The sequence below is a fragment of the Mustela erminea genome, chromosome 7, assembly GCF_009829155.1.
Source record: "Mustela erminea isolate mMusErm1 chromosome 7, mMusErm1.Pri, whole genome shotgun sequence".
In the NCBI taxonomy this organism is placed as follows: domain Eukaryota; kingdom Metazoa; phylum Chordata; class Mammalia; order Carnivora; family Mustelidae; genus Mustela; species Mustela erminea.
This window is the reverse complement of record NC_045620.1, coordinates 54,002,421-54,016,873: the sequence shown is the minus strand read 5'-3', so window position 1 is coordinate 54,016,873 and position 14,453 is coordinate 54,002,421. Positions and strand designations below refer to the sequence as shown.

Genomic DNA, 14,453 nt, shown 5'->3' with positions numbered 1-14,453 from the left:
GTTAGAGTGGTTTTCTTCTACGAAATGTGACTAAACTGGTGAGGAATCGAGTTGTCTTAGTTACTAGTTAAGAGACAATTGACTTGACTGAGTAGAAGGCCAAGCTTGGTTTGTTTTCCAAGCTGCAAAAGGCTATACATGCATACATAATTAATGAATCAATTCACACCTTAAACTATCTCCTTTTCTCAAATTCTCCAATTCTGTTGATCTTATCACCATCCTTGGAGCCCCACCACTGTAAACTTAAAGTTCATCTGTTCATTTTCTCTCTCTGATCTCTTCCTGCTATAATCCAAGGGCTGCTCAATCTCCCTTCAGAACCCTTTTCAATACCAGTGTCTTTCCATTTCCAATATGATGGCTCTATTTAAGGCTTTTATGTAGGTCATTTCAGTGCACCTACTATTTTTCCTGATTCCTCCTTCTCCTAATCTCACTGTTCACATCTATGATATTAAAATGCAGATGAAATCTACTAAAATCTTTTTACAACTCAGGAGAAATGCCTCCAGTTGCTACAGAACAAAATATAAACCCCTTTGCTTTCAATTCAAATTTCTTGCCATGTGTTTAGGTTTATCTATCCCATTTCCCTAGGCCACTCCCATGTCAGCACACCTTGTCATGCAAAAGAACTGAGGGCTCACCCCATAGGTTCTCCTCTTTACCTTGATCCACATAGAAGGCCTCCCCATTCTGTTCCTTATTTTTTATTAGCACTGGGCTCATCCTTGGAGTTTTGTCTTCCCCACCAAATTCTCAATCAGATCTTTCCTTGTCACTTTAATAAACGGACATCTTTCTCTAATTCAAAGAAAACATGAAAATTTATATATCGATATACTTCATGTTCTTAAATTTAATGTTTTCTTCCCAAAGGTTGGCTGACTGCTTCTATAACTGATAGGACATGGTGTAAATAAATGCAGGCATAGGTAATATGTTACTCTAACTTTTTAAATCAGAATTTCATGGCGTCCCACAAAGAACGTGATTCCAGGTTCTTCTCTGTCTGACCAAAGGAAAAACTGAGCTGTGTGGTCTATGAAAAAATAAAATGTGTGGCAAAAGTCGTAGCTTAACTCTGTCATGCCCCTCTTTGGTTGCAGTGGATCAGCGTCCCTTTTGCCCTGTCACATTCTGCAGTTACTGACATTGGGTACACTGCTATGCATACCAAGTATCAAAAGCCTTGGCTGGGGACCATTGAATCATTTGAAGTCTACACTTGGCTTGATAGTTTTCTGCTGTTGGTAAGTAATGCCCTTACCTGAGGACTGCAATCTCATTTTTCCTAAAATCAAATACATTTTTAAGATTTAAGGCTTGTATGTAAATTTCACCTACTGGCTCATATCTCTTTCTGCACTGACTGCTTCTTGTTGGAAGATGGGGCCACTTACTGTGGCAGCTGACTAGTGTCAAAGTGGAGAGAAAGTGAAGCCTTAAAGGGAGAATGTCTATAGTGTGATGTATGGTGCATCCATATTTCTGTTGTGCTGTAAGTCAGAAACAGCATGCCCTACCCCCAGAGACTTCCCCAACCTGGGGCCACGCCATCTGAAAGTTTTAATCTGTATTTCGGAGTAAGTAACCCATTTAGTCCCTAATTACTGATAAACAAATTATTGTCAAAAGGTCTTTGGTGCACAAAGAAGTTGGGAAAAGAGGTGTCATTCAAGAAAGATGCCAACAAAGAAGCGCTGGGAAGTCAGAGACAGCTTAGGAACATGCAGAACTTTGGGGTGAAGGTGTTGGTAGTGAGACGTGGGGCACAGAAACAATAAAGGCAGATCACAGATTGACAGAAGAGCCAAAAGAACCTGCCATATTTTGTGATTTTGCTAACTGGAGGGGTTACTTACAAAAATAAAACATTGTATTTAATTTCAAAATAAATAGATTAATGTTTATATCAAAGTGAAGGGGAAATTATTTTTGTTTCCTTTTTAAAGGGCTCATGATATTTTGTGATTTCACTTTGTATTTGTTGCACTTTGCTAAATTTCAGCACTTAAAGTCAATGTGTCTGTCCCAGTAGAAAAATTCCTGGTAAGGGGCGCCTGGGTGGCTCAGAGGGTTAAGCCTCTGCCTTCAGCTCAGGTCATGATCCCAGGGTCCTGGGATCGAGCCTCACATCAGGCTCTCCGCTTGGCAGGGAACCTGCTTCCTCCCTCCCTCTCTGCCTGCCTCTCTGCCTACTTGTGATCTCCATCTGTTAAATAAATAAATAAAATCTTAAAAAAAAAAAAAAAAGAAAGAAAGAAAGGAAGAAAGAAAAAGAAAAATTTCTGGTAAGAAGACAGGAAAACATGTAAATAGGTTGTTTCCAGTGGTGGGGTGATTATGAATTGAATGGAGAAAGGAGTTAAATATAACATGTATGTGAAATTATATCTGCATGGCAGGATATATTTATGATGATATGGAGGAGATTATGGCACTCAGGGAAGATAGGTAGTCTGTTGATAATCACACCCTTGTCTGAGAGGGATTGAAATAAAGCATCAAGACCCTGAAGTCATTTCTCCTACACTACACTTTAGTCCTCAGATTTATTAATCTTCAAAATAATGTATTATATCCAATGACTGCTAAAGTATGCCTCAAAATGTTTCACCAAGGGTCTCTGATCTTCCAACTGTCTCCCTGAACTTCCATTTGTCATAAATGACTTGTGGAGTCCTACTCTGGATACCTCTGAAGGATCTCCCAGCCCCACCTTGAACCTGCTCCCTGATAGCAGTCCTCCCCTGGCCTATTGTGGTAGCCCTTCACAGTCTCCATGTAGCAGCCCACCTGCATCTCACTTGTCCTAATCCATCTTCCACCTTTCACATCAGGGCTTCTGTTTGTCCGTGGAGGTCAGATTTTACCTTACTTACAAAGCTCTGATGACTTAAATGTCCAGAGAGTTTGGCAAAAAAATTAGAGTGTTTCAATTCATACAGGCATTGAAATTATTGGTGAATATTCATTGGCATAGAAAATGTTAGTGATATTCATACAGTCCTGACTTGTAATGGTTTGACTTAACAGGTTTTCAGCTTTGCAGTGGTGAGAAGGCGATAGGATTCAGTAGAAACCATACTTCGAATTTTGGTCTTTTCCTGGGCTAGCAGTATGTGGTATGATCCTCTCTCGTTGTGCTGGGCACCAGCAGCCAGCCACAGCTCCCAGTCAGCCATGAGGGTGAACAGATACACTGACAAACATTCTGAACCCATACACCAAGCTGCTATTCACTTTAGGTATAATATTCAACGAATTATATAAAATGATCAAGACTTCATTACAAAGTATCTAACATTTATGTTAAATGACTTGCCAAACTATAGGCTAATGTCAGTGTTCTAAGCACGTTAAGGTAGGCTAGGTTGAACTATGGCGTTCAATAGTTTAGGTGTATTAAATGCATTTTGGATTTTGACTTCAGATTTTTTCAGCTTACAATGGGTTTATTGAGATATAACACCAACATAAGTCAAGGAAGATCTATATTGATTAACAAGTTACAAACCAAAGGAAAAGTTTTGGAAGAGTATAGACTTGAGGCATGGATTATGAATTTTAGAATTCCTTCTTTTACTTTTTTTTTTTTTTTTTTTTTTTTACTTTCGAACATGTATAGCTTTTATATGAGGAGATTATCCTGGAATCAATACATGACAAGCACTGTCAGCACAGAGGTGGAAGTGATAAACAATACATCCCAGAATTTAGAGCCCAGTGAGAGAAGACAGGCAAATAAAGAAACAGCTTCAGTACATTGGAATATGGAAATTTATTCACCAGTTCACTCATTCATATGATAAGTATGTATGGAACACCGACTCTAAGCAAGTCAAAGAACCATGGCTGTAATCATAGGGAAGGTATTCCCCAGCCTCCTCTTTAGCCACTCCCTAACCTTTAATTAAACTAAAGAAACAGTGGTCTCAGCGCTGCTTCATTGCTTTTTTTCTTTCTTCCTTTTTCACGCTGAATTCTCTGCTAGGTGCTCTCTTCTCTCTCCATCTCTACCTTGTGATACCCTCTCAATGCTTAAGAACTGACTCCAGGTCAATTCTGTAGGTTTTCCTGATTACTATGCAGTTGTCCTTCCTCCCACTTTTCCCCCGCCTCTGTTAACCCTAATTAATTAATTGTTCTCAATTTTCTTCCCATTCATACATCCTTATAGAAGGCAACAAATTACATTACAGTTCACTGTCTCCAAAACTTTTATGATTGTATATCCTCAATAAGAATTTTGAGCATAATCCTGATGTAGGTATGTGTAGTTATGAATTACTTACACATAGTGTACTACTATGTTATATCATTTAATTGAAAAAGTAACATGTAAGTATGAGGTAAAATTGAGTATAAATAGAAATTCTCATTTTCCTTTGATGCTCTTTATATTGTCTTGAGCACCCTGCACACCCTGCTTTGGAAAATGCTGCATTTCATTGACTCTTCCAGTGAACAGGGAGCTCCAGAGCAAGAACCATTCCCCTCAAAACCATCATACTACCTGGTCCAGAAATATTTATTGGGTTTTATTAATTCAAATTAAAGTTACTCCTTTCAGAATCTTAATTTTTTAAAAATAAAATTATGATGGTTAAAACCTCCAGGTGAATACAAATTGAAGAGTTCTGGATAGTTGTAGTGCAGTTTGAAGTAGGTAAATTAAAGAATAGAAAAGATTGGGCTATGTAATGAAGGAAAAAACTTCAGGAAATTCTGCACAGTTGAAAACAGGACAACAACGTGACTGCAATTGAGGTGTTTGGCAGGTAGGACCATTTATGGTACATAAGAATCATACATATGACTATTGTGAATGTGACTATTAAAAAATCTTATTTAAAAATCCTAATACATATTGCTCGGCTCCAATTCATTCTGAGTCTCTTTTGTTCCCATGCAGATGCTGGGTGGAATCCCATGGCAGGCCTACTTCCAGAGGGTCCTCTCTTCATCCTCAGCCACTTATGCTCAGGTGCTGTCTTTCCTGGCAGCTTTTGGATGCCTGGTGATGGCTCTACCAGCCATACTCATTGGGGCCATTGGAGCATCAACAGGTATATCTCTTGGAACTCCACTAACTGACCCACTGAGATTTCACTGAAATGACCAATTACCACCCAGCTACCCTCCCTCTCCCACTGATCCTCTTACTTCCACTTGCTTGAATGTTTCTCATCATATTCATATAGAGACCTTTATTATAGCATTCAAGTAATTGTATCATAGCTCAGTGTCTCCAGTTTTTAATGCTCTCCCCACCAGTAAAACATATGTGAGCATACCCCTTCATGTTGATATACTTATCAATTGTGTATATGTAATTCTGTCAACAGTGGTTCTCAACAAAAGTACACATTGACATCATCTGGGGAGGAGAAAAGATGCTTTAAAAAATAACTCTTTCTACCCTACCCCACAGGGATTTTATTTTAATAATATAAGGTGGAGCCAGAGACTAGGGTTTTTTTTAAAGCCCCTTGGTTGGTCAAACTTAACCTGATTTGAAATCTACTGGCTTAGAAATTTAATGACACCTAAGGACCAGTTTGAACTTGAGATTTTCGCTTTATATTTGTAATTGTTTGTTAATTAAGAGTTTTCTTTCTTGGAGAAATAAACCAATAAGTGTGCAGGTAAAGGTAAAATTAAGGCACTGAGATTTAGAGAATAATTTATTCAAATTTGGTAAAAAAGAGCATCGTAAGATGCTTATCTCCTAGTTAGCCTCTATCTAAAACATTTTAAAAATATCACCCTTAATTTAATTGAAATTGTTAATTATTCCTGACACTTACATATCTATGCTATATAACTTCCATGAGCATTCATGAAAATACATCACAGTAACCCAAATTCAAAGAATTCCTGTAGGTAGATATCATTAAAACAAACTAAAGAAGTTTACCCCTCACTCCACTGTGCTTTGTAGAGATGTTACAGGGTGATAAACTCACCGCTATTTTGATTTTCAATTAATAGAGCTACTTACTGGATTATGTAACATTTACAAGAGCAGTCATGGGTCATGTGTATATTTTCCATTCCAATTGTTCCTTCATGACATAAGCAAACACTTAAAAAGATGACTGACAAAGGTCATTGTGTGTCTTAGAGCAAAAGATAGCACTTAAGTCACAATCAGAAAACAGATCTGACTTCTGTCTGTGTGTGGGTGTGCCTCTGTGTGTGTGTGTGTGTGTGTGTGTGTGTGTTGTAGGACAACAGACAGAAAAAAACTAATGTGAACTCTGTTTTTTTCTTGGATTGAGTACACATTCTTGGTTGTTATTTCTGGCACCATAATAGTCTCAATGAATGTATAAAATTGGCTTCAACAAAGTATAGCTTTGAACAACCATAGTAGAAAATGGAGGAAGAAAAAAGTGGTAAGATCCAAGGGAAACTACTCTTATTTGCTCCTGGAATTATACCATCAAAGTTCAGCAAATAAAAAAGGAGCAATATTAATGTACATTTAAAGATTCCATTGTATTCTTCAGTACACAATAGTATGAGTAAACAGTACTGGGTGTTATACCCAAACAATGAAGCATGGAACACTACATCAACAACTAATGATGTACTATATGGTGAAAAATATAACATAATAAAAAAAGAACTATATATTCAAAGATAAACTTATTTTTTTTGTTTGTTTTCACCATGATTTTCTCTATCTTGCATGGTGCACAAGATATTTTTGTACCCTTTACAATAAAATCTTAATGGCCATTTTCTACTTAATAAGAAAAAAACAGATTAATTAGCACAATGCAGAATTTCACTAGCTAAAAAGTCAGTTTGAAGATGTAATTTATTCTATGAATTCTAGAGTTCAGCAGACCAACTCATCATAAAATGTAAATAATCTTATACCTTATTTTACTAGTGGTTCATCTCAGATTCTGTTGAAAAAGAATAATATTAATGTTGGTGAGTCTTCGACTGGTAATGGATAGGTTTGTATAAGTCAAAACACTCGGGGTTTTGGCTGCATTTAAAAGAATAATGGAAAATTTTGGAAAATAATGCTGATAGTGTTTAATTGACCATGCAACACCTTCAATTACAATAAAAAGACATAAACTTTCTTAAACAAAAAATACAGTGTCTTATTTTCCTTGTAGTATCAATATCAGATATAATTTCTAAGTTTCAAGCTTAAAAACTTGAAAGCACATTTTCTTATTTTATTTTTTTCAAAAAACCTTTTATATATTTGAAGAAACTACATGCTGTTTACTTTGGCTTTGTGGTTTTAAAAAACATTTTCAGGCACATATATATTATTTATTTTATAAAAATGTAGTGGTTGCACAATTTATGTATGTAATTTCTAAATCAGCTTCACATTGTTATTTTGTGAAATAAAATAAACTGGTAACACTCTGTAATAAAATTTTACTCCAAAGGTTAATATATTGCACTAACTATAATTGGTGACTTCCCAGACTTGGCAAATCGTGTCATCATTCAGACCTATGCTATCAGAATCTTTCAGGATATTCTGCATTGTAAAGGCATGCCTGAGAGATCCCAATGTTCATTAAGGCTTGTGAACCACTGAATGAATCCAGTGATGATTCTTCTTTCTTCTTCTTGCTTTATTAAAATCAAGCACTAGGGGTGCCTGGGTGGCTCAGTGGGTTAAGCCGCTGCCTTCGGCTCAGGTCATGATCCCAGGGTCCTGGGATCGAGTCCCTCATCAGACTCTCTGCTCAGCAGGGAGCCTGCTTCTTCCTCTCTCTCTCTCTCTCTCTGCCTGCCTCTCTGCCTACTTGTGATCTCTCTCTGTCAAATAAATAAATAAAATCTTTAAAAAAAAAATAAAATCAAGCACTTGCCATTTTCTGCCCATTTCTCTCTCATCCTCCCAATGTCAAACTTGCTTTTAACATTGTTTTTAACAGCCTGTCCCACAGACTTAGAGATGCGCTGCAAACTGTTGTCTGGGCATCTCTGGTGCCCATGCCCTCCTGTTTCCTTGAGACTTTTTCTATCTTTTATGTTTTGAGTCCCTTTACACAGATTCCAAAATCCTTCTGAAGTGCAGTCTCATACCTGCACTTTCTACTCAATAAACAAGGACTTTCCTTTATCTACCCTGCCCCCTGTTTCCAATAAGTGGAATCCAATGCAAGAAGGAATTTAGTTGAGGGAAAAATAATGCTGAGGGTGCTCCAAAACCAAGTTTATATACAGGAAAAGGATGGGTGAGAATATCTCCACTATTGCCTAAACATTAATGCATGTGTGACTGAGGACTGGATCACTGAGTGTCCTCTCACATCTCCAACTGGTTGAAGAAATACTCCATGCTTTTGTCTTATAATATTTGTGATCTGTGATTCTGTACAATTTTATGTCATAATTACAGAAGAGAAATAGGTAATAACTAGGCAGATAAGTAGATAGAAAACTGATGATTGAAAGATAGATAGGCAGGTAGATGATAGATGATGATTGATAGATGATTAGATAGATGACAGATAGATAAACAGATAGATAGATAACAGGTCTTATGAATAAGGCTAAGTGTACCCAAACCCATTAGAAGCCAGGATTATATATAAGACAATGGACTTCCCACCCACTTAGACCAACATACCTAGTTAGATTTCTAGACCTAATTATAGACTTCTCCTCTAATTAGACTTATTAATACATTCTAAATTTCAAAAGCTCTTAGTAGATAGGATGACCCCCAGATGGATAAAGAATATACATTTCTTTGGATGTTTTTATATTTGTTTTTTTCTGTTCAACAGACTGGAACCAGACTTCATATGGGCCTCTAGATCCCAAAGACAACAATGAAGCGGACATGATTTTACCAATTGTTCTGAAGTACCTCTGCCCTGTGTACATTTCTTTCTTTGGTCTTGGTGCAGTTTCTGCTGCTGTTATGTCCTCAGCAGATTCTTCCATCTTGTCAGCAAGTTCCATGTTTGCCCGGAACATCTACCAGCTTTCATTCAGACAAAATGTAAGAATGGTTTTTTTCAGACATAACATTATTGTTGTTGTTGCTGTTGTTGTTGTTGTTACCTTTATATTTATTGTGTCTGTAGTATTGTATATATAGTAATATCCTATATTAAAATCAGACCCTAGTTTGATTAAGCACACAAGGTTAAATAATGCTGAATTTTATTTAAGCTGTACATAAACATTTTTAATGCATGTTATCATTCATGTTCATATGGAAAGGAACATATCAACACGAGTATTTTTTGAGAGGTACATTCATATTGCTATAATTTACATTGCTTGTCTTTCTAATGAAAGAGTCATGAAACCTAAAGTATCAAAAAACTTTGAGTTTAATGAAGTATGATAAAAAAAAAAAAAGAACTTGAAGCAGAACATAGTGAGCAAGTTATTTGGTAGGCATTTGTGCAGTTGAACTCCCAAGTCTACATTGATAAGAAAACTGCCCTCGGTGTGACTGACCAGACTGAATCAAGTCGGTGCAGAAGAGCACTGTTGTGTCACTAAGGAGCCAATAAACCTATTCACCTTCCTCCTTCACTAAGGCTTTGTCTTTCTCTAGTTTTTTTAGTTTTTCTAGGTCATAGTGAACAAAATGGCCCCACTTGTTTTTAGGGTGGCTAGACTTAAAGATGATGGGACTCCCAGGACACAGCAAGCAAGAGTGGGCTGTGCCTCCTCACAGCCACCTAGGAATTATTCCTTAATATGTAAACTCCGTTATGTGAAGACCTTTCTTGCATTATTATTTCCCTATGATGGCACAGTAGCTCACGCCCCTCTCCCATGCACATTCAGGGAAACATGTAGCTGCCCATGCTTCTGCACATGGCACAGAGAAACCCCTCCCAAAGGCCCACCAGGGAGGCCACCTAGATGGCTTACTTCCTCTGCTGTGGTTTAGGCTGATTTTGCCCACATTGAACTATATGAACCAGGGCAACTGTTTAGACCAGTTTTAAAGCACAGAGAGGCATCTCACTCTTCACGTAAATGAACCAATGCACTGTGTGAAAAGCTGTCACTGTGGCAATTTCTTGCAGGCATCAGACAAGGAAATCATCTGGGTCATGCGAATCACGGTGTTTGTGTTTGGAGCGTCCGCCACAGCCATGGCCTTACTCACGAAGACCGTGTACGGGCTCTGGTACCTCAGCTCAGACCTCGTTTACATCATCATCTTCCCCCAGCTGCTCTGTGTGCTCTTCGTCAAGGGAACCAACACGTACGGGGCTGTGGCGGGTTACGTGTCTGGCCTTTTCTTGAGAATCACCGGTGGGGAGCCATATCTGTACCTTCAGCCCTTGATCTTTTACCCTGGCTACTACTCTGATAAGAACGGCATATACAATCAGAGATTCCCATTTAAAACCCTCGCCATGATTACCTCTTTCTTATCCAACATTTGCATCTCCTATCTAGCCAAATACCTATTTGAAAGTGGAAGCTTGCCTCCCAAATTAGATGTGTTTGATGCTGTTGTCGCAAGGCACAGTGAAGAAAACATGGATAAGACAATTCTGGTCAAAAATGAAAATATTAAATTGGATGAACTTGCCCCTGTGAAGCCCCGACAAAGCCTAACTCTCAGCTCCACGTTTACCAATAAGGAGGCCTTCGTTGACATCGACTCCAGCCCAGAGGGGTCTGGGACTGAAGATAACGCGTAACACCCCCATCCAAATTAAATACTGCTTTCACAAACTGAGTACCACGGAAGGCTAGTCCGGGAGGGATGGGTTGCAGCATATAAAAAATATACTTTAAAAGTGAACAGCATTCAGGAGGACAAAAATCCATATAGAAGTGCAATTGCACAAATGCAAACCAAGCGAGAAGGAAGCATCTGTAAAAGCAACAGCTTGCTTTCTCATCAATATTTCTCATCCTCACTTGATTCTGACTCTAGTTAGTTTTCTTAAGTATTCAAAATTGAATTAAGCCCCCCTCAAAGAACACAGGGCCAAACAGATTATTTATCTTTATTCTGAAAAAAAAAAAAGTAGATAAGAAAGAACCAAGGAATCTAGGTGGACTTGATCAAGACCTGTCTGCTAATGCACTAGTGGGTCTAGTTTATTGTCACAGTGAAGTCAGGAGAGGAACTTGCCATCACTCCAATGAATGGTGCAACAAATTAACCACTGATTGTCCTGATGTGATGATTAATTCCTTCTTTCACGTTCTTAACTAGAACATTTGCTGAATAAGCAATTCGTTTCTCTTTTGGTAGTGGCATGTATTATTCTGAGCACAGACAAAGCAAACACATAAAAAATATTGTGTTGTGTCATTTCTTTAGGTACAAGGTAATAGAAAAGTAGAATCCATCTTTGTAGAAGAGCACTATCTCCTTGGAGTATGTCTAACAACTACCATATGCATTGAGACACGTACCTGGAGGATGGAAGTCATGATAATTCGGCAACCTGAAAGCAGTAAATCAAGAAGGCCATTAAGCAGAAAGTGACAGGAAGAAGAGTGGGTTTTTACCTTCATCTGAAGCTTTTGTAGTTTTGCTTCATGACAAAAGAAGTAATGTCTTGGCTTCCTATCTAACCTGGTACTGGAAGTAAAATTGAGCCATATAGAAAGTGAGGTAGCAGCATAGCACCAGTTAAAGTTAATGAGAGATAAACAGCACCTCCTGATAACACTAAAAAAACAAAATTCACTTAATTTTGGACATTCATTCATGAGGATGGTTTAGTGTCAAGAGAGTGACTCTGCGGTAATTCTTGCAAAAGCCGGTCTTAGGTACTAGACAAATCACCACTACGGAGAGTAGTGAATTTTAAAATGCAGAAGAAAGCAGAAAGTAAAAATAAGTCCTAAGGGGGAAAAGCCATCAATTTTAACATTTGGTGTCCACATAACTTTCATGAGGTTGGTCATTAAATATTACTTTTCTCCTTTTCTGGAGTTAAAAAATATATAAATATATATATATATATATATGCAATGGTTTGTATCCATTTTAGAATTTTAAATTCTTTCTCAGAGGCCACATTATAGAAATAACCAGAGCTGTGTCTATAAAAACAGAGTGAATTGATGAGCTAAAATATGATCTTAGCATTTCATCCAATAAGGAAAGGCAACATGACTTATTTAAACTAAAGCACATTGTCCAAAAACATTTGTTTTGCAATTCATAGACAAAATAAAGTTAATTCCATGTTCAGCATTAAGTATAAAAATTGTGTCCAGGAAGCTAGAATTCCTATTAAAAAATTATAATTGTCTAAAAGCATCAAATAATACATCTCTTTGTTATTAAACATGAGTTAAATTCACAGGGTAATTTTTTAAAATAGGAATTAAATAATTTTACATGTTATAATGTCCCATACTTTAATGCTTTATAAAAGCTTGATGGAGAATATGATGTTGCATTCAGAATCTTTATAGAACATCATCTATGTTTAAGTGAAAAGAAAATTCCTTTCACTTTTCTGTTTGCTCAGAATTTTCTTTACGCCTAGTGCCCAATGGAGTACTTGGAAGGAGCACATTTTTGGAAATGGTAAGTGTGGGAATCCCAAGATTCTACGACATGGATGGAGAGAAGAACCCAGGACAGGAAGCTCACAAAGGACAAAGTACAATGATGGAAACATTCGGCACGGAAGTGATGACTTGCTGGGGACTGCTGTTCCTGGTACCTCTGATCCTTCACATGTGCCATGCTCTCCAACACACTGCCTGAATAATTGTTTCGATGCACTCCATCACCCTGAGTTTTTGTTTCAACCTATTAAGGTGGCAACTTCCATGGAAAACATCGCCCATAAGAAAATACAACAGGGATTTAGTCTCTCTGAAGATGTTATAGTTTGCAACTTTACTGGGCAACAGTTGTCCAAATATGTTCAGATATGTGCAATAACCATATTTAAATCTGGGGAAATAGAATAAATATTAACAGTGAAAATTTCTTCCATTCCATTCATTTTTGTAACAATAGAAAGATAAAGTGGGGGAAAGGGTTTACCTTGTCCAAAATATTAAAAACTAAATCGCTTAAATAATATATTGTCACAAATAATATAGACCAATAAATAATGCCCTATTTTTACTTCATGTGTTATTTCATACCTACTCTCAAACTAAATTTACAAAAAAAGCTAGTTTAGTATAAAATCCACTAATAAATATGCTAAATATTAGTAAGGCGATTTTTTTTTAAGATTTTTTATTTATTTATCAGAGAGAGAGAGGAGCGAGAGTGAGCACAGGCAGACAGAGCGGCAGGTAGAGGCAGAGGGAGAAGCAGGCTCCCTGCCAATCAAGGAGCCCGATGTGGGACTCGATCCCAGGACTCTGGGATCATGACCTGGGCCGAAGGCAGCTGCTTAACCAACTGAGCCACCCAGGCATCCCGAGTAAGGTGATTTTTTTAAAAGGACAAAAAATGTTGATCAGAAGGAATGAAACAATGATCACAGAGTTGTTAGGCACATTCACATGCACATTTTCCCATTTCCAAGGAAGGAACAAAGTTGTGACTCTCAGAAGACAATGCCTTATGCTCATCTCTGCTGTTTTGACTTCACGGGTAATGCTGGTGGCTTTGTATTCTTCCAGCTTCACTCAGTGAGTCTAATTTTCAAAAACCCATTCTCAATGAAAATAAAACAACAGAAACATTTTAGACACTGGCTATATTAACCTCTGGAGGCAATACCTGTGGATAAAGCATTAGGATAAAACATATATTTTATTTTCATACTTCTACAATAATTGTAACATGTTTTTTTTGGGTAATTTTAATGTGTTCTTCTCCACACACATGTTTTCCAAAACATCAAGCTTATAGCTGGACTGATAAGTCAACAAGCTTTCAAACACTCAATGTCAAAATTCTACTTTGTTGCTACTGTTAAAAGTAATGAATTTTATGTGAATGTCAAATGAATGTAAGCTTGAAATAAGTGAATCTACGCTAATGGCTATTAGCTGTTTTATTTGGAAATAATGAATTTGCATTGTATTTTAAACATAAAGTGTGACTTTTTTTTTTAGTCTCTGAGAAAATTTATTCCTGCATACTGTATAATTTATTGTAAATTTGCTACTGAACAGACAGATACAAATAATGGTTCTAAACATATATTTTTGTCTGTCAAAATATTATATAAACTGTGCTTAAAATAAGTAGATTTGCAGCTATACATGTAAATGTTTTCAATGTAATGGTATTGTATTAAATTGTGCTGGTGCAATTCAGGAGATCATTGTCCAGGCGTGGCTTTTTGCGGCCCTCTCTTAAAATAAATATAAGTGGTGCTTGGAGACAACTATGCAATGGAATTAAAATAAACCATCTCACTGCTGGAACATATAAAAATATGAAATGGAAAAGTTTCACCTTGCATAAATCTTAAGGAAATATATGATATTATATCTCAAAAAATATGAATTGCTATTCCTGGAAAAGA

At 37.1% G+C, this 14,453-nt stretch overlaps 1 protein-coding gene across 3 annotated transcripts in view; it reads left to right on the top strand.

Moving 5' to 3' along the window:
- The window catches only part of SLC5A7 (solute carrier family 5 member 7), a 28,479-nt gene extending 15,294 nt beyond the window's left edge, over window positions 1-13,185 (top strand). For all 3 annotated transcript variants that reach the window (XM_032351660.1, XM_032351659.1, XM_032351661.1), the window contains 4 exons: window positions 1,113-1,256; window positions 4,922-5,075; window positions 8,790-9,007; window positions 10,056-13,185. In XM_032351660.1, the coding sequence (XP_032207551.1) occupies window positions 1,113-1,256; window positions 4,922-5,075; window positions 8,790-9,007; window positions 10,056-10,682 (1,143 nt within the window). In that variant the 3' untranslated portion in view covers window positions 10,683-13,185. The remainder of the gene's footprint in view (window positions 1-1,112; window positions 1,257-4,921; window positions 5,076-8,789; window positions 9,008-10,055) is intronic.
- The last annotated feature ends 1,268 nt before the right edge of the window (window positions 13,186-14,453 follow it).